Raw genomic sequence first — 17,847 nt, forward strand, 5'->3', positions numbered from 1 at the left:
TTTTATTTTTATTTTTGAACTTTTATTTTCGATTTAGAGGGGGTACACCTAGCCTTTCTAGACTCCCTCAGTAATTGGTAAATTTCTCTTTTTATTTTGTTATTATTCTTTTTTCTTTTCTTTTTCTTTTTAAAATTTTTATTTTTTAGAGACAGAGTCTCATCGTGTCCCTCAGGCCGGAGTGCAGTGGCGCAATCATAGCTGACTGCAGCCTCGAACTCTTGGGCTCAAGAGATCCTCCTGCCAAAGCCTCCTGAGTAGCTGGGACCACAGGCACAAGCCAGTGTGCCGGGCTCATTATTATTACTTTTTTTTTTTTTTTGAGACAGAGTCTTGCTCTGTCACCAAGGCTGGAGTGCAGTGGCACAATCTCCGCTCACTGCAACCTCCTCCTCCCGGGTTCAAGTGATTCTCCTGCCTCAGCCTCCTGAGCAGCTTGGATTGCAGGTGTGCCATTACGTCTGGCTAATTTTTGTATATTTAGTAGAAACGGGGTATCATCATGTTGGCCAGGCTGGTCTGGAACTCCTGACCTCAGGTGATCCACCCGCGTTGGCCTCCCAAAGTATTGGGATTACAGGCGTGAGCCACCACGTCCACCCATTATTATTACTTTTAATGCCTGCCACTTCCATTGGTGCACAGATATTTAAAGGGCACATTCTTCCAGGGAGCGGGCATAACATGAGCACTGGGAATGAAGGTGATAGGTTCTACAGGGGAGGCAGTGCCCAGGAGGGTGAATCTGCGTGTGGGTGTGACCACTCCCTACCCCACCCCGGCTTTTTCTTGTCCTTTGAAGAGACAGAGTGACAGCAAGAAACAAAAAGGGGACTTGGGCCTGGGGTCAGAGGTCTGGTGTTGGGTCTGGAGTTGGCCTCTTAAAGGCTACATGGAGTTGGCACTGTCCCCAACCTCTCTCCTGCATCTTTGCAACAAGGGAGATGAGGCTGGATGAGCTCCAAGGTCCCTTTCAGCCTTAATACGCATTGTGATACATTATTGACTGCTGGCCGTATTCTGGGTGCTGTTCTAAGAACCATAGGAATTCCTCTCCTGCGCACAGCTAAACTCTGAGCTAATAGTATCATTATATGAAAGATGAGGAAACGGAGGCACAGACAGATTGAGTCCTTGCCCACAGCCTCGTGGCTCATACGTGGAGGAGTCAGAATTGGAACTAGAGACTAATTGAATGAATGACACTTGGATCACCAGGACACCCTTCCGATCTCCACTCCTATATCTGTTTCTTAGCAATCATCTCCCAACTCCTACCTCCTCTTTTCAGGTTCTTCTTGGTGACATCTGTTCACCACTCACCTCTTCTCTCCCTTTGTGATGGTCCTACGTCCATATCCCCCTTGTTACTTATTTCCACCTTCTTCCCCCACCTTCCAGCTTGATTCACTCTTTTCTCTTCTGGCCAGCGGATCACCGGCTCCCAGCTCTCCCCCAGGCTGCAGTATTTTGGGCAGGCACTGAGCGGCGGTCAAGACCTCACCCAGGATGGACTGGTGGACCTGGCTGTGGGGGCCCGGGGCCAGGTGCTCCTGCTCAGGTGAGAGCAGCCTTTCTCGGACGCTCCCCCGGTGGTCCTAGGTCCAGATGGGGGTGCCCACCCCCCACCCCACCCCACATGGTGCTCCCAGGAGCCAAGGGCCTGTCCTCAGCTCGGTGCTCTGCCCGCAGGACGAGACCTGTGCTCTGGGTAGGGGTGAGCATGCAGTTCAAACCTGCCGAGATCCCCAGGTCTGCATTTGAGTGTCGGGAGCAGGTGGTCTCTGACCAGATCCTGGGACAGTCCAGCATCTGCCTTTACATTGACAAACATTCCAAGAACCTGCTTGGGAGCCGTGAGTCCCCTCCCCTCCAACCCAGGACACCCTGACCTCTGGAGTCCCCCAGCCCCAGACGCCTTTCTCCCACCCTGCCCGTTGTCCACCCAAGGAGTTCCTGTCTCTCTCAATGCCGTTTCTGTGACCGCCTACAGGTGACCTCCAAAGCTCTCTGAGGATGGACCTGGCTCTCGACCCTGGCCGCCTGAGTCCCCGTGCCACCTTCCAGGAAACAAAGAACCGGAGTCTGAGCTGAGTCCAAGTCCTCGGGCTGCAGACATACTGTGAAACCTTCACCCTGCTGCTCCCGGTGCGTCTGGGCATGAACATGGGTGGCGGCCGCGCTGGGGCTGGCAGAAGGCAGGGCAGGGACAGAACAGGCTGCGTTCCAGCCTCCCTGTGGCTCAGCCCAGCACAGGACCAGGCATGAAGGAGGTGCTCACTGCATAGCCAGTGAGTGAGTGAGCGAGGGAACAAGTGATGAGACTGCAACTGCCAGGGGCCACACGGTTGGATTTCAGGAAAGAGAATTGGGCAGCCTGGGAGAGCTCTGCGGATTCCGGCTGGGCTTTTTTTTAGGCACTCACTGGACACGCATTTATCGAGCTGCTCCTGGGAGATAGGCCCTGCCCTGGGGGCATAGCGGTGGCCGAAACAGTCATTGCTGATCAGGAGGTCTGTGGGGAGGAGAAAAAAAACAAAGACAAACCAGGGGAGAGAACAGAGAGGGTGTCAGGGAGGCCTCCTGAAGGCGGTGATGCCGAGCAGGCCCTGAAGGAAGCGGAAGCCGCGCGTGGGAGCTGGGCAGGGGCAGGATGAGAACTGCGGGTGGGGCCGAGCGCAGCTCTGCACAGCACTCACCTCACCCTCCGCTCTTCCCCACGCCCATCCCGCAGACCTGCGTGGAGGACTCTGTGACCCCCATCACCTTGCGTCTGAACTTCACGCTGGTGGGCGAGCCCCTCTCTGCCTTCAGAAACCTGCGGCCTATGCTGGCCGCCGATGCTCAGAGATACTTCATGGCCTCTGTGAGTCCTGGTGCTGGGGTCTCCCAGAGAGGGCGCACAGCGTGGGGCCTGGGTCTCGGAGAAAACCCCCCATTGCCTTCCCACGCAGCTCCCCTTTGAGAAGAACTGTGGAGCCGACCATATCTGCCAGGACAATCTCGGCATCTCCTTCAGCTTCCCAGGGTGAGTGCCCCCACCTTAGACCTGCCCTACTGCCCCAGCCTCCTTCCTGGAATCTGGGACTCCTGTCTCTGGCTCTCCCTAACATTGTTTCATCCTATACTCAAAACCCAGGTGTCCTGGCTGGGCACAGTGGTCTGCGCCTATAATCCCAGCACTTTGGGAGGCCAAGGCGGGAGGATCTTTTGAGGCCAGGAGTTAGGGATCAGCCTGGGCAACAGAGTGAGATCCCATTTCTACAAAAACAAAACAAAACAACAGCAACAACAAAAGATCAGCTGAGTAGAGCATGTCTATAGTCCCAGTTACTTAGGAGGCTGAAGCTTAAGGATTGCTTGAGCTCTGGAGTTGGAAGTCACAGTGAGCCATGATCACACCATTGCACTCCAGCCTGGGTGAAAGATCAGCACTGCGTTTTAAAAAAAAAAAAAAAAAAAAAAGAGGCCGGGCGCGGTGGCTCAAGCCTGTAATCCCAGCACTTTGGGAGGCCGAGGCGGGCGGATCACAAGGTCAGGAGATCGAGACCATCCTGGCTAACACGAGATCCCCAGGTCTGCATTTGAGTGTCGGGAGCAGGTGGTCTCTGACCAGATCCTGGGACAGTCCAGCATCTGCCTTTACATTGACAAACGTTCCAAGAACCTGCTTGGGAGCCGTGAGTCCCCTCCCCTCCAACCCAGGACACCCTGACCTCTGGAGTCCCCCAGGTTAGGAGGCTGAGGCAGGAGAATCACTTGAACCTGGGAGGCGAAGGTTGCAGTGAGCCGAGATCACACCACTAAGTGAAACCCCGTCTCTACTAAAAAATACAAAAAACTAGCCAGGCGAGGTGGCGGGCGCCTGTAGTCCCAGCTCCTCGGGAGGCTGAGGCAGGAGAATGGCGTGAACCCGGGAGGCGGAGCTTGCAGTGAGCTGAGATCTGGCCAGTGCACTCCAGCTTGGGTGACAGAGTGAGACTCCGTCTCAAAAAAAAAAAAAAAAAGAGAGAAGAAGAAGAACCCAGGTGTCCTGTCCCCTGTCTATCTCCCACATCCCCACCCACCCCGTTTTATCCCAGACCATTTCTAGCCTCAGTCACAGAATTATCTTCTCCTTCCCCACCCCTGATACCCAGCCTGAAGACCCTGCTGGTGGGGAGTAACCTGGAGCTGAACGCAGAAGTGATAGTGTGGAATGACGGGGAAGACTCCTACGGAACCACCATCACCTTCTCCCACCCAGCAGGACTGTCCTACCGCTGTGTGGCAGAGAGCCAGGTGCTCCCTCTGGGGAAGGAGGAGGAGGTTGGGCTGGGCACTAGTGTAGATTCCTGTGCGGTTCAGAGCCTGGGCTGGGCTTGGAGGTGGTAGTGCCATCTGGGGCACGCCTCCGCTCGTGCGGTGTTCAACTTTGGGCATCACAGTTTAAGGACACTGACTATCAGGAATGATTTCCTGAGAGGCCACTAATGTGGAGATGGAGACAGAGGGGACCCTGCCCAAATGTCTATTCCTTGTTATATCAATACTCCTCTTTTGAAGAAAAACATATCTCAGCCTTCAAATATTTTAAAACACTGTTCTGTAGAAGCAAGGGGTTGAATTTATTGGTCGCTGTACATTAAGGCTTGGCAACCTTTTTCTATAAAGGGTTAGATAGTAAATATTTCAACTTTGTGGTCCACGTGGTCTGTGTCACAGCTGCTAACCTCTGCTGTTGTGGAATGAAAGCAGCCATTGACATGAATGAGTTTATGAATGAATATACCTGCAATGCAGTAAAACTTTATGTATAAAAATAGGTAGTGGCTGTTGTTCGCCAATCTCTGTTTTAGAATGCAGAACTAGGACCACAGGGAGTCAAAGAGAAACAGATGTTTTAAACAAAAATATTATGGCCAGGGCGGTGGCTCACGCCTGTAATCCCAGGACTTTGGGAGGCTGAGGCAGGCGGATCACCTGAGGTCAGGAGTTTGACCAGCCTGGCCCACATGGTGAAACTCCATCTCCACGAAAAATACAAAAATTGGCCGGGCGTGGTGGCGGGCGCCTGTAATCCCAGCTACTGGGGAGGCCGAGGCGGGAGAATTGCTTGAATCCGGAAGGGGGAGGTTGCAGTGAGCCGAGATTGTGCCACTGCACTCCAGCCTGGACGACAAAGCAAGACTCTGTCTCAAAAAAAAAAAAAAGAAAAAGAAAAATGTTATTATGAAAAATTTAAAACATTTACAAATGTAGAAAGTAGTTCAACAAACCTCCCCAAAACTTGTCACCTAGATTCAACAATTAGCAACATTTTGCCACATTTGTTTCATCAATTGTTCCCCTTTGCTAAGGTATTTTCTTTCCTTCCTTCCTTCCTTCCTTCCTTCCTTCCTTCCTTCCTTCCTGCTTTCTTTGTGAGACAGGGTCTTGCTCTGTCACACAGGCTGGAGTGCAGTGGCACAATTTCAGCTTACTGTAGCTTCGACGTCCTGGGCTCAAGCAATCCTCCCATCTCAGCCTCCTGAGTAGCTACAACCACATGCACACACACCATACCTGGCTAATTTTTAAATGTTTTGTAGAGTTGGGGTCTTACCATGCTGTCCAAGCTGGTCTCTAACTCCTGGATTCAAGCAATCCTCCCATCTCAGCCTCCCAAAGTGTTGGAGTTACAGACATGAGCCACTCACTGTGCCTGACCGGCTAAAGTATTTTAAAACAAATCTCAGACATGGGGGTCATTGTACTCCTCCTTATTCACTCTGCTCTGGTTTGAATGCATCACCCAAAGTTCACATGTTAGACACTTAATTCCCAATGCAACAGTGTTGAAAGGTGAAACCTTTAAAAGGTGATTAGGTTATGAGGGCTTTGCCCTCATGAATGGATGAATACTATTATCTCCAGAGTAGATTAGTCATATCAGGAGTGGGTTTCTTTCTTTCTTTCTTTCTCTTTCTTTCTTTTTTCTTTCTTTTTTTGATGGGGTCTTGCTCTGTTGTCCAGGCTGGGGTGCAATGGCACGATCTTGGCTCACTGCAGCCTCTGCCTCCCGAGTTCAAGCAATTCTGGTGCCTCAGCCTCCCCAGTAGCTGGGATTACAGGTGCCCACCCCCACGCCCAGCTAAGTTTTGCATTTTTACTAGGGATGGGGTTTCACCATGTTGGGCAGTCTGGTCTTAAACTCCTGACCTCAAGTGATCCACCTGCCTTGGCTTCCCAAAGTACTAGGATTACAGGCGTGAGCCATGGAGCCTGGCTCAGGAGTGGGTTTCTAATTAAAGGATAAGTTTGGCCCCCTTTGCCTCTCTCACATGTATTCTCTTGCTCCTCTGCCTTCTGCTGTGAGATGATGCAACACAAAGACCCTCACCAGATACTGGTGCCATGTTCTTGGACTTCCCAGCCTCCAGAACCACAAAGCTTCTATTGATACACTACCTAGTTTGTGGTAATCTGTTATAGCAGCAGGGAACAGACAAAGACACACTCTATAGTTCTGAACAATGAGGACATCTTATATGACCTCAACACCATTATCACACCCAGTGAAATAAGTGATTCCTTGGTATTAAGATCATAGTCAAAATTCCATAATTGTCTCAAAAATATCTTTTTAATTCTGGTCTATTTGAACCAAAATTCAACCTAGGTCCACATATGATGTTTGGTTGTTATTTCTGCTGTCTCTCTTAGTCTAATATTCCCAACGGAAGTGCATTTTGATTAATGTATAAAAGAACGCACCAGGAAGGGCCATCTCTTGCATGTGAGGGGTGATCCCTGTCAATGAAAGTGCTCCTAGACATATTAACCAAATGTAATGTGTGGACTTTTGTTGAATATTGCTTTTAACAAATGAACTGTAAAATAACATTTTTGGAGACAATCTAAGAAAATAGAACATGACCAATATTGGTATATTAAGGAGTAATTGTTAATTTTGTTGGCTGTGATTTGTTGGATCTTGTGGTTATGTTTAAAATACCCTTATCTGTTGGTGGTATACACTGAAGTATTTCCAGATGAAACAATATGATGTTTGGAATGTGCTTTAAAGTGTTCAGAAAGAGAACATACTAGAAACAAGAGTAGAAAACTGTTGATTACTTAAAATCAGTGATGCCTGTATGGGGATTGATTTTTCAGTCTATTTTTGAATGTGTTTCAAAATTTCCATAATAAGAGGCCTTTAAAATAACAATAAAAAGGTGAACATTTTAATACAGTTGAGATTTCTACTTTGGAAGAAAGTTTGACCAGATAGCTATGGGGGAGCTTTTAAAAACATAACCTTGGCCGGGCGCGGTGGCTCAAGCCTGTAATCCCAGCACTTTGGAAGGCCGAGACGGGCGGATCACGAGGTCAGGAGATCGAGACCATCCTGGCTAACACGATGAAACCCCGTCTCTACTAAAAATACAAAAAACTAGCCGGGCGAGGTGGCGGGCGCCTGTAGTCCCAGCTCCTCGGGAGGCTGAGGCAGGAGAATGGCGTAAACCCGGGAGGCGGAGCTTGCAGTGAGCTGAGATCCGGCCACTGCACTCCAGCCTGGGCGACAGAGCGAGACTGCGTCTCAACAACAACAACAACAAAAAAAACAAAACATAACCTTGGCTGGACATGGTGGCTCATACCTGTAATCCTAGTGTTTTGGGGGGCCAAGGTGGGAGGATTGCTTGAGGCCAGGAGTTCAAGACCAGCCTGGGCAACATAGTGAGATCCCATCTATAAAAAAAAAGTTAAAAAAAATTACCCAGGCATGGTGGTGTGTGCCTGTAGTCCCAGCTACTCAGGAGGCTGAGGCGAGAGAATGGCTTGAGGTCAGGAGTTTGAGGCTGCAGTGAGCTGTGATTGCATCACTGCTCTCTAGCCTAGGTGACACAGTGAGACCTGGTCTCAATAAACAAACAAACAAATAAACAAAAGCATAAGCTTAAGGCGGGCTCCAGGAAGCTTCATCACTACTTCATGGCGTGTTTTTGGAATGTTGTTATATTAGGTTGGTGCAAAAGTAATTGTGGTTTTTTCCATTGCTTTTAGTTTCAACTAATACTCGTCTACTTTTTCTCATGCCTAGAAACAGGGGCAGCTGCGTTCCCTGCGCCTGACATGTGACAGCGCCCCAGCTGGGAGCCAGGGCACCTGGAGTACCAGCTGCAGAATCAACCACCTCATCTTCCGTGGTGGTGCCCAGGTCAGCCTGGCTTCTGTCCCCTTGCCACTGCCCTGCCCCACCCTGTCTTTACTGCTCTGTGACCTCTTAGTTCCTTTTCCTCAGATCACCTTCTTGGCTACCTTTGACGTCTCCCCCAAGGCTGTCCTGGGAGACCGACTGCTTCTGACAGCCAATGTGAGCAGGTGAGCCTGGCCAGGCCAGGGGCAGTGCCGCTTATCTCCAGCCTCACACCCCATTCTCCTCCTCTGGGGCCTTTGGCAACTGGGTCTCTCCTCTTTCTCCAGTGAGAACAACACCCCCAGGACGAACAAGACCACCTTCCAGCTGGAGCTCCCGCTGAAGTATGCTGTCTACACTGTGGCTAGCAGGTCAGCAGGTACCCACCGCAGGAAAAAGGGTTCTTCTTTCTGACCCGGATAGGGTGATTCTTGCTCCCTGCAGCAGCTGAACATGAGATGTGGTAGGTTTTGTGTGGTGGATAATACTGCCAGCAGCACTTACCAGTCAACACATTTGTTTTGTTTTGGTTTTTGTTTCCTTTTATCTTTGATTCAATTTTTATTATTATTATTGTTTTTTGAGACAGAGTTTTCTCTTGTTGCCCAGGCTGGAGTGCAATGGCACGATCTCGGCTCACTGCAAACTCTGCCTCCCGGGTTCAAGTGATTCTTCTGCCTCAGCCTCCTGAGTAGCTGGGATTACAGGTGCGTGCCACCACACCCAGTTCATTTTTGAATTTTTAGTAGAGACGGCAGGGTTTCACCATGTTGGCCAGGATGGTCTCCAACACCTGACCTCACGTGATCCACCTGCCTCTCCCAAAGTGATGGGATTACAGGCATGAGCCACCATACCCAGCCTATTTTCTAAATTTTTATTTCAACTTTGGTGTTAGATTGGGGGGTACCTGTAGAGATTTGTTACATGGGAATATTGCATGATGCTGAGGTTTGGGGTACAAATCCCACCACTCTGGTAGTGAACATGGAACCCGATAGGTAGTTTTTCAGCCCATGCCCCTCCCTGCACGCTCCAGTCCACAGTGTCTATTGTTTCCATCTTTGTGTCCATGTTTGCTCAGTGCTTACCTCCCACGTGTAAGTGAGAACATGCAGTATTTACTTTTCTGTTCCTGTGCTAATTTGCTTGGGATTATGGACTCCAGCCCCATCCATGTTACTGCAGGGGACATGATTTCATTCTCTTCATGGCTGCATAGTATTCCGTGGGTGTATATGCCCCATGTATATGTACATTTTCCTTATCCCATGGATGGGCATCTAGGTTGATTCCATGTCTTCGCTATTGTGAATAGCACAGCACTGAACATATGAGTGCATGTCTCTTTTTGGTAGAATGATTTATTTTGGGAAAGGGGAGATATATCCACTAATGAGATTGCTCGGTCAAATGGTAGCTCTGTGTTTAAGTTTGTTAAGAAATGTCCAAACTACTTTCCACAGTAGCTGAACTAATTTACTTCCCCACCAACAGTGTGTAAGGGTTCCTTTTTCTCTGCAGCCTCATCAGCATCTGCTGTTTTTGACTTTTTAATAGTACTCACTCTGACTGGTGTGGGATGGTTTCTCATTTTGGTTGATTTGCATTTGTCTGATGATTAGTGATGCTGAGCATTTTTTCATACATTTTTTGGCCACTTGTATAATGTTCTTTTTTTTACTTTTTTGTTAATGTTTTGTTACTGAAACACCATATATATTCTTTTGAGAAGTGTCTATTGGTATCCTTTGCCCATTTTTTTTTTTTTTTTTTTTTCTGAGACAGAGTCTTGCTCTGTTGCCCAGGCTGGAGTGCAGTGGCGTGATCTTGCCTCACTGCAACCTCTGCCTCCCAAGTTCAAGTTCAAGTGATTCTTCTGCCTCAGCCTCTGGAGTAGCTGGAATTACAGGCACGCACCACCATGCTCAGCTAATTTTTGTATTTTTAGTGGAGACAGGGTTTCATCATGTTGGCCAGGCTGGTTTCGAACTCCTGACCTCAAGTGATCCACCCACCCTGGCCTCCCAAGGTTCTGGGATTATGGGTATGAGCTATCACGTCTGGCTGTCAACAAGTGTTTATTGTGGGCTAGTTATGATAATAATTGTAATGTTATTATCATTTTATCCCAGTTTTGATAGAAGTTACTGAAGCCTTTCTCAAAAGCACCAAGATTCTCTTGGCTTCCCCAGGAGATACGAGACATGTCCCTACCTTTGATGTTCTTCTAAGCCTCACTGGGGAGCAAAGTTATCCTGGTCCAAGCCCGAATTCCATCTAGGGCCACTGTGGTTCTGTATTGCATGGGCGCAGGGGATGTGGGTTTCCGAGATGGGGCTAGGACCCCTTGTAAGGAGAGGCCTCAGTTAACACGGAAGCGTCCACAGCATCGTGGGGCCCTTGGCATCTGGACAGGACATTTCTTCTTGTCCTGGGAATACACTTGTATCCTGCAGAGCTTTTAGAAGCCCCTCTTCCTCTTCCCAGTACCCTTGGGGAAGGATAGGGACAGATGACCTGCCTGCCACAGAGGTTGTATGTCAAGGAGAAGCTGGATAAAAATATAGGGCTGACTGGGTGTGGTGTTTCATGCCTGTAATCCCAGCACTTTGAGAGGCTGAGGCGGGTGGATCATCTGAGGTCAGGAGTTTGAGACCAGCCTGGCCATGGCCAACATGGAGAAACCCCATCTCTACTAAAATACAAAACTGGCCAGGAGTGGTGGCAGGCACTTGTAATCCCAGCTACTTGGGAGGCTGAGGCATGAGAATCGCTTGAACCCAGGAGGTGGAAGTTGCAGTGAGCCAAGATTGCACCATTGCACTCCAGCCTGGGCGACAAGAGCGAAACTCCATCTCAAAAAAAAAAAAAAAAAAAAAGGCCTTGAAATGCTTTCAGAGAGGATGAGATAAGGTGTTTGAAACTAAAAGGTCAAGTGTTTCAGTAGACATCTTCCTTCAGCCAATGCCTTCCTGGAATTTGCTGTGTGCCAGGCATGCTGCTGCGGTTATTTTCCACACATTCATTTCACATTCATCGATGCTTTACTGAGCCCCTATTACCTGTGATCAAAACCAGACACGAACCCTCGCCCTTGTGGGGTGTGCCTTGCTGGATGTTCTGTGCCTGGTGTTTCCCACTCTCACCTGCACCTGCACGCGTGGAGGCTCCCAGCCAGGTGCATGCTCTGAGCTCGTGTGCTGGGGTGTGCCCCAGGCTCTCATACCCCTTAGTGGGGGTCCGACAGGCAGGCCCCACCTCCTCTAGGCATGTGTGGTCCACAGCTCGGCCACACACAGCAGATGTGACTCTGTGGGTTGGGGCAAAGGGAGTGCCAGGTTGGAGCATTTTGTGGGGAGGCCGAGGTGGGAGGATTGCTTGAGGCCGGGAGTTCAGGATCAGCCTGGGCAACATAGTGAGACCCTGTCCCTGTCCCTGTCCCTACAAAACAATTTTTAAAATTAGCCAGGCATGGTGGCACACATCTTTAGTTTCAACTACTTGGGAGGCTGAGGTGGGAGGCTCACTTGAGCCCAAGAGCAGTTCAAGGCTGCTGTGAGCTGTGATCACATCACTGCATTCCAGACTGGGCAACAGAGCAAGACCCTGGCTCTTAAAAAAAAAATGAGTGCAAAGTGCTCATAGCTGCCTGCAGAAGAGGCTGCCAGTGGGGCTGGGCAGTCGGTGCAATGAACGGAGCAGAGAGCTCTGCCACTGACTGCAGGAGAGCAGGGGCCAGGGCCTGCCCCTCTGCTTTCCTTCCAGCCCTTTGTGGGGATGTAGGATCCCAGGGCTCTGTGGGACACAGTACAGGGTTGGGGTGACCCAGGCTGACGCTGTTGACCAAATGCTACTGAGCATTGCCCCTTCCCAGTCCCCCACATGCCTTCCTGGGGGCCCTTTTCTCCCATTTCCTTGGTTTTTCCAGGCCTGGGGCTTGGAAGTGAGGGAGGGCCCACAGCAGACTCTTTATGAGGTCTCAGTTTAACACCTCCTGAGCCCGTTTTGGGCACAAGCCTGGAGACCCAGTGGGCAGCTGGGACCCCCAACGGGTGGCTGGTCTCACCACTGCCTCACTGCTTCACTCTTCTGGCACCTGTCCTCTAGCTGGCATAGTCCAAACGCCAGCCCACTGCACCTACTCTGAAGCCTCATTCCTCCTCTGCCAAATTTTTGTAGTGCAACCTTGGCTCACTGCAACTTCCACCTCATGGGTTCAAGTGATTCTCATGCCTCAGCCTCCCAAGTAGCTGGGATTACAAGTGCCTGCCACCACTCCCGGCCAGTTTTGTATTTTAGTAGAGATGGGGTTTCTCCATGTTGGCCATGGCCAGGCTGGTCTCAAACTCCTGACCTCAGATGATCCACCCGCCTCAGCCTCCCAAAGTACTGGGATTGCAGGTGTGAGCCACTGCACTCAGCCAATTAGCACTTGTTTGAAGTGCAGTGGCACCATCTCTGCTCACTGCAACCTCCGCCTCCTGGCTGCAAGCAATTCTTGTGCCTCAGCCTCCCAAGTAGCTGGGATTACAGCCACCCGCCACCACACCTGGCTAATTTTCGTATTTTTAGTAGAGATGGGGTTTCTCCATGTTGGCCAGGCTGATCTTGAACTTCTGACCTCAGGTGATCCCCGCCTGTCTCAGCCTGTCAAAGTGCTGGGATTATAGGCATGAGCCACCATGCCTGGCCTCTAAACTCTTTCTCTCTCTCTCTCTTTTTTTTTTTTTTTGAGAAAGAGTCTTGCTGTGTCATGCAGTGGCATGATCTCGGCTCACTGCAACCTCGGTCTCCCAGGCTCAAACAATTCTCTTGCCTCAGCCTCCTGAGTACCTGGGAATACAGGTGCACACCACCACGCCCGGCTAATTTTTGTGTTTTTAATAGACACAGGGTTTCGCCATGTTGGCCAGGGTGATCTCAAACTCCTGATCTCAGGTGATCCGCCCATTTCAGCATCTCAAAGTGCTGGGATTATAGGCATGAGCCACTGCGCCTGGCCTCTAAACTCTCTTTTAACCTAACTCAGCCACAGCCCTCATTCCAGGACACGCCAAGGCCCCACCGACCACCTGTCCTCTCATACTCTAGCCAACACCTTCTGCAGATGCCCTGTGGTAGTTCACATCCACCTGTGCCTCTTCTCTCTCCAGCCACGAACAATCCACCAAGTACCTCAACTTCTCAGACTCTGAGGAGAAGGAGAGCCGTGTGGCCATGCACAGATACCAGGCAGGTGGTGGAGACGCAGGAGCCTGGGCTGGGGTGGGAGGCTGGGAGCTGGAGACTGGGGAGGGATGTGGGCTTTGGCATGGGCTCTGCCCTCAGCGCCCTCTGTGCAGGTTAATAACCTGGGACAGAGGGACCTGCCTGTCAGCGTCAACTTCTGGGTGCCTGTGGAGCTGAACCAGGAGGCTGTGTGGATGGAGGTGGAGGTCTCCCACCCCCAGGTACCCAAGGACTACATGTGGCTCCTCCACGAATGCCCTTTCTACCTGGATTCCTTGTGCCCCATGCGAGTCTCTGATGTCCAAGCTGAGACACTTGTTCTCTGCATTTTCCCCAGAACCCATCCCTTCGGTGCTCCTCAGAGAAAATCGCACCCTCAGCGTCTGACTTCCTGGCACACATTCAGAAGAATCCCGTGCTGGTGAGGAGGGCTCTGGGCCGGCCCTCACTGTAGGCCACACATCAGAGGAATTTGACCCAGGCGTTCATATTCCACATCTATCCTGCTGAAGTACCCTCTTGCATCCGGATGTGGCCACTGCCCTCAAATCACACTGTGTAATGCTGCCTCCCACCTTCACCCTCATCTTTCTCAGCCCCATGCTATATATCTGCCCCCAGGACTGCTCCATTGCTGGCTGCCTGCGGTTCCGCTGTGATGTGCCCTCCTTCAGCATCCAGGAGGAGCTGGATTTCACCCTGACGGGCAACCTCAGTTTCGCCTGGGTCTGCCAGGTGTGTGGGCGCAACGACAGAGCCCATGCCCCAGACTCAGGCGGGACCTGGCATGTCTGTGCCCATCTGCAAGCCAGGGCATCCCTGGAGCTCTGAGCCTCCTCCAGAGCCAGTTCCACAGGTTTCCCCCAACCCCTTTGCAGACATCGCAGAAGAAGGTGTCGGTCGTGAGTGTGGCTGAAATTACGTTCGACACATCCGTGTACTCCCAGCTTCCAGGACAGGAGGCATTTATGAGAGCTCAGGTAGAGACCGTGTGGGGGGCAGTGACCAGGCTGGAAAGAGGGCCCCAAGGGCTACAGCCGGGGTGCTGGGTAGGGGTTTGCAAGCCTGGGGGGAGGAGGGTGAAGGTCTCTGGGCAAGACAGCTGTCCCTAAGGGCGTGGGTGCTGCTGCGTCTCACCTCTTGGAGCAGGGCCTGGGGAAGGAGGAGGGGGAATTAAAAGTTGGGGAGCCTGGGAGGAGTCTGGGATAGCAGGAGGACGGGAGTGCTCTGACCGGGTCACCTCCACTTCAGACGACAACGGTGCTGGAGAAGTACGAGGTCCACAACCCCACCCCCATCATCGTAGGCAGCTCCATTGGGGGTCTGCTGCTGCTGGCGCTCATCACAGTAGCACTGTACAAAGTGAGTGTTTTATGCCACTCCTCACACCACCAGCATCTGGTCCCGCTCTTTTTGCAGAGTGAGAAGGAGCTCACTGAAGGCACTTTCTTACTGGGTCACTTCATATGAGAAACTGCCTCCCACCTGCAATGTCACCTGTCCCCAATATCCCCCTACTTTGTGATTCCCAGGTTTCCTCTAATCTTTCTCCCTTTCTTTCCCGCTCTTCTCCATCATTCTACATGTTTCCCTTGACAGCAGATTATCATATAAAAGCACAGACCTGGGTTTGAATGTCGACATCACCACGGGTTCTTTTTGTCTTTGACCATAGGCCAGTGTCTGCTCCACTCTGGGCCTTGATTTCTCAGTGTGAAGGTGATTCTACCCCAGCTCATAGAATTTTGGCTAAATCTAGGCCGGGTGTGGTGGTTCATGGCTGTAATCCCAGCAGTTTGGGAGACCGAGGCAGGTGGATCGCTTGAGGTCAGGAGTTTAGAGACCAGCCTGGCCTATGCGGTGAAACCCCGTCTCTACTAAAAATACAAAAATTAGTTGGGCATGGTGGCAGGTGGCTGTAATCCCAGGTACTGAGGAGGCTGAGGCAGGAGAATTGCTTGAACCCAGGAGGTGGAGGTTGCAGCGAACCGAGATCACGCCACTACACTCCAGCCTGGGCAACAGAGTGAGACTCCACCTCAAAAAGAAAAGAATTTTGGCTAAATCTAGATGACACGATGCATGTAAAGTTCCTAGTGCAGTGCTTTGAACCTAGCAAGGATTCCAGAAATAGTGACCCCTCTCCCTCAGTCATCTCTTTTCCTCTCTTCCACTGAATGGACTTCCTGAGTTTCTTCTCCGTCCTCCCCCCAGGTTGGCTTCTTCAAGCGTCAGTACAAGGAAATGATGGAGGAGGCAAATGGACAAATTGCCCCAGAAAACAGGACATAGACCCCCAGCCCTTCCAGTGAGAAATCATCTCCTCTTTGCCTTGGACTTTCTCTCCCCCACGAGGTTTCCCCACTTACTTACCCTCACCTGTCAGGCCTGAGCGGGAGGAACCATCCCACCTCAGAGAGAGGCTGGGATCAGCCTGCTTCCTGTGTTTGGGAGAAAGCATCTTGCTTGGGAATGGGCCTTTGTCTTGTCAAGGTTCCAACTGGAAACCCTTTGGACAGGGTCCCTGCTGTGTTCCCCAAAGGGTTTGACTTGCAATTTCTACCTAGAAATACATGGACAATACCCCCAGTCCTGGCACGAATGATCTTTCTTTTCTTTTCTTTTCTTTCTTTTTTTTTTTTTTTTTGAGACGGAGTCTCTTTCTGTCGCCCAGGCTGGAGTGCAATGGCGCGATCTCAGCTCCCTGCAACCTCCACCTCCTGGGTTCAAGTAATTCTGTTGTCTCAGCCTCCTGAGTAGCTGGGACTACAGGCGCCCGCCACCTCGCCCGGCCTCATCTTTCTAAAATACAGTTCTGAACCCGCTGCTCATCCCCACCTGTCTTCAACGGCTCCCCCCTTACCCTCAGGACAATGTCTGAACTCTCTAGCTTCGTGTGAGAAGTCCCCTTCCATCCCAGAGGGTGGGCTTCAGGGCGCGCAGCATGAGAGGCTCTGTGTCCCCTATCACCCTCGTTTCCAGTGAATTAGTGTCATGTCAGCATCAGCTCACGGCTTCATCGTGGAGCTCTCAGTTCCGATTTCCCAGGCTGAATTGGGAGTGAGATGCCTGCACGCTGGGTTATGCAGAGCTGGCCTCCGGCGTGGGGCAGCATGGCTGGCTGGGAGGGAGGAGCGCCCTCTAGGGAGGGACATGGCCCCGGTGCAGCTGCAGCTCACCCAGCCCCAGGGGCGGAAGAGACCCAACCACTTCTATTTTTTGAGGTTACGAATATAGTAACTGAAGAAATGCCACACCATGATTTTTTTAAAAGTTTACTTTAAATGTTTGTGTTAATAAATTAAAACATACACAAAAAGACGCCTCTACCGCTCTTGGGATATATGTCAAAGGTCTAAAAAAAAAGCCTTCTGTGGATGTGAGTCCTGAAGGATGACCTATGGGGTCCCTTTACCATGGTGGACCCTGACCAGCAGGCCAGGACAAGAAGTTAACCAGAGTAGGGTTGTGAATATCCCTCTTGGGAGTAACCTGACCTCTTAATCTGCTCACTCCACTCTCAGGGCTGGTGCTGGTGGAGCTGTCGGGTGGAGGGGCATAGAATAGAGAACGGACAACCCCCCAGTGGCTACTCTTCCACCTAGAAAGGTCTCTGGAGTGACCAATACTCACAAGCGTTTCCTGCAAGTCCTAGGATATGTTGAAGGGCACACTGTCTGCATATAGTGAGTGATTGAAGAGCACTTTGGGGTCCCACATGGAGAGCTGCTGCCCACAGTAAGGTCATTCTGGCTATTATGCCACCATCCTGGCATAAAGTTCATCATGGTTCTTGGCACTGAGCTGGGGGCACACAGGACAAGCGATTCCTGACCTTGGCGTGATGCCACTTGCAGCTGTCACCAGCAAGGGACATGTCACCAGGCCGTGTGGATGTTTCAATTAGAAAAACAGAAGGGAGGCAGTTGAGTGATTTAAAGGGAAGGTGGGATGTGGCCGTTTACCTCCAGCCAAAAATCTCTCTCCTATACATCAGCAGACGGTCCAAAATCCCTGTGGATTTTGTAGCTTTTGAGTCCCCAGGACGACTATTATGCAGTTTCCCCAGATAGGGAGTCAGATGATGAGACTTTGTAAGAATTCAGCCCTAGCGGTTGGGCACAATGGCTCATGCCTGTAATCCCAGCACTTTGGGAGGCCGAGGCAGGAGGGTTGTGCTCAGAAATTTGAGACCACCCTGGGCAACATATTGAAACCTTGTCTCTACAAAAAAATTTAAAAATTACCCAGGCATGGTGGCATGTGCCTGTAGTCCCAGCTACTTGGTAGGTTGAAGCAGGAGGATCACTTGAGCCTGGGAAGTTGAGGATACAGTGAGCTGTGATTGGACCACCGCACTCCAGCCCGGGCAACAGAGCAAGATCATGTCTCAAAAAAAAAAAATTGACCCTAGAGTGGTATTTCTCAAAATGTGTTCCATGAACCACTGG

At 50.9% G+C, this 17,847-nt stretch overlaps 1 protein-coding gene across 1 annotated transcript in view; it reads left to right on the forward strand.

Moving 5' to 3' along the window:
* The window catches only part of ITGAX (integrin subunit alpha X), a 30,195-nt gene extending 13,475 nt beyond the window's left edge, over positions 1 to 16,720 (forward strand). Inside the window, 17 exon segments of the mRNA XM_033218239.1 lie at positions 1,431 to 1,561; positions 1,693 to 1,856; positions 1,994 to 2,148; positions 2,735 to 2,866; positions 2,955 to 3,028; positions 4,140 to 4,281; positions 8,069 to 8,185; positions 8,270 to 8,349; positions 8,452 to 8,535; positions 13,321 to 13,399; positions 13,510 to 13,617; positions 13,734 to 13,817; positions 14,018 to 14,131; positions 14,275 to 14,376; positions 14,648 to 14,758; positions 15,611 to 15,704; positions 16,047 to 16,720. Coding sequence (XP_033074130.1) covers positions 1,431 to 1,561; positions 1,693 to 1,856; positions 1,994 to 2,148; positions 2,735 to 2,866; positions 2,955 to 3,028; positions 4,140 to 4,281; positions 8,069 to 8,185; positions 8,270 to 8,349; positions 8,452 to 8,535; positions 13,321 to 13,399; positions 13,510 to 13,617; positions 13,734 to 13,817; positions 14,018 to 14,131; positions 14,275 to 14,376; positions 14,648 to 14,758; positions 15,611 to 15,688 — 1,755 coding nt within the window. The 3' untranslated portion in view covers positions 15,689 to 15,704; positions 16,047 to 16,720.
* The last annotated feature ends 1,127 nt before the right edge of the window (positions 16,721 to 17,847 follow it).

This window comes from Trachypithecus francoisi, unplaced genomic scaffold, assembly GCF_009764315.1.
Source record: "Trachypithecus francoisi isolate TF-2019V2 unplaced genomic scaffold, Tfra_2.0 Lachesis_group10, whole genome shotgun sequence".
Taxonomy (NCBI): Eukaryota; Metazoa; Chordata; class Mammalia; order Primates; family Cercopithecidae; genus Trachypithecus; species Trachypithecus francoisi.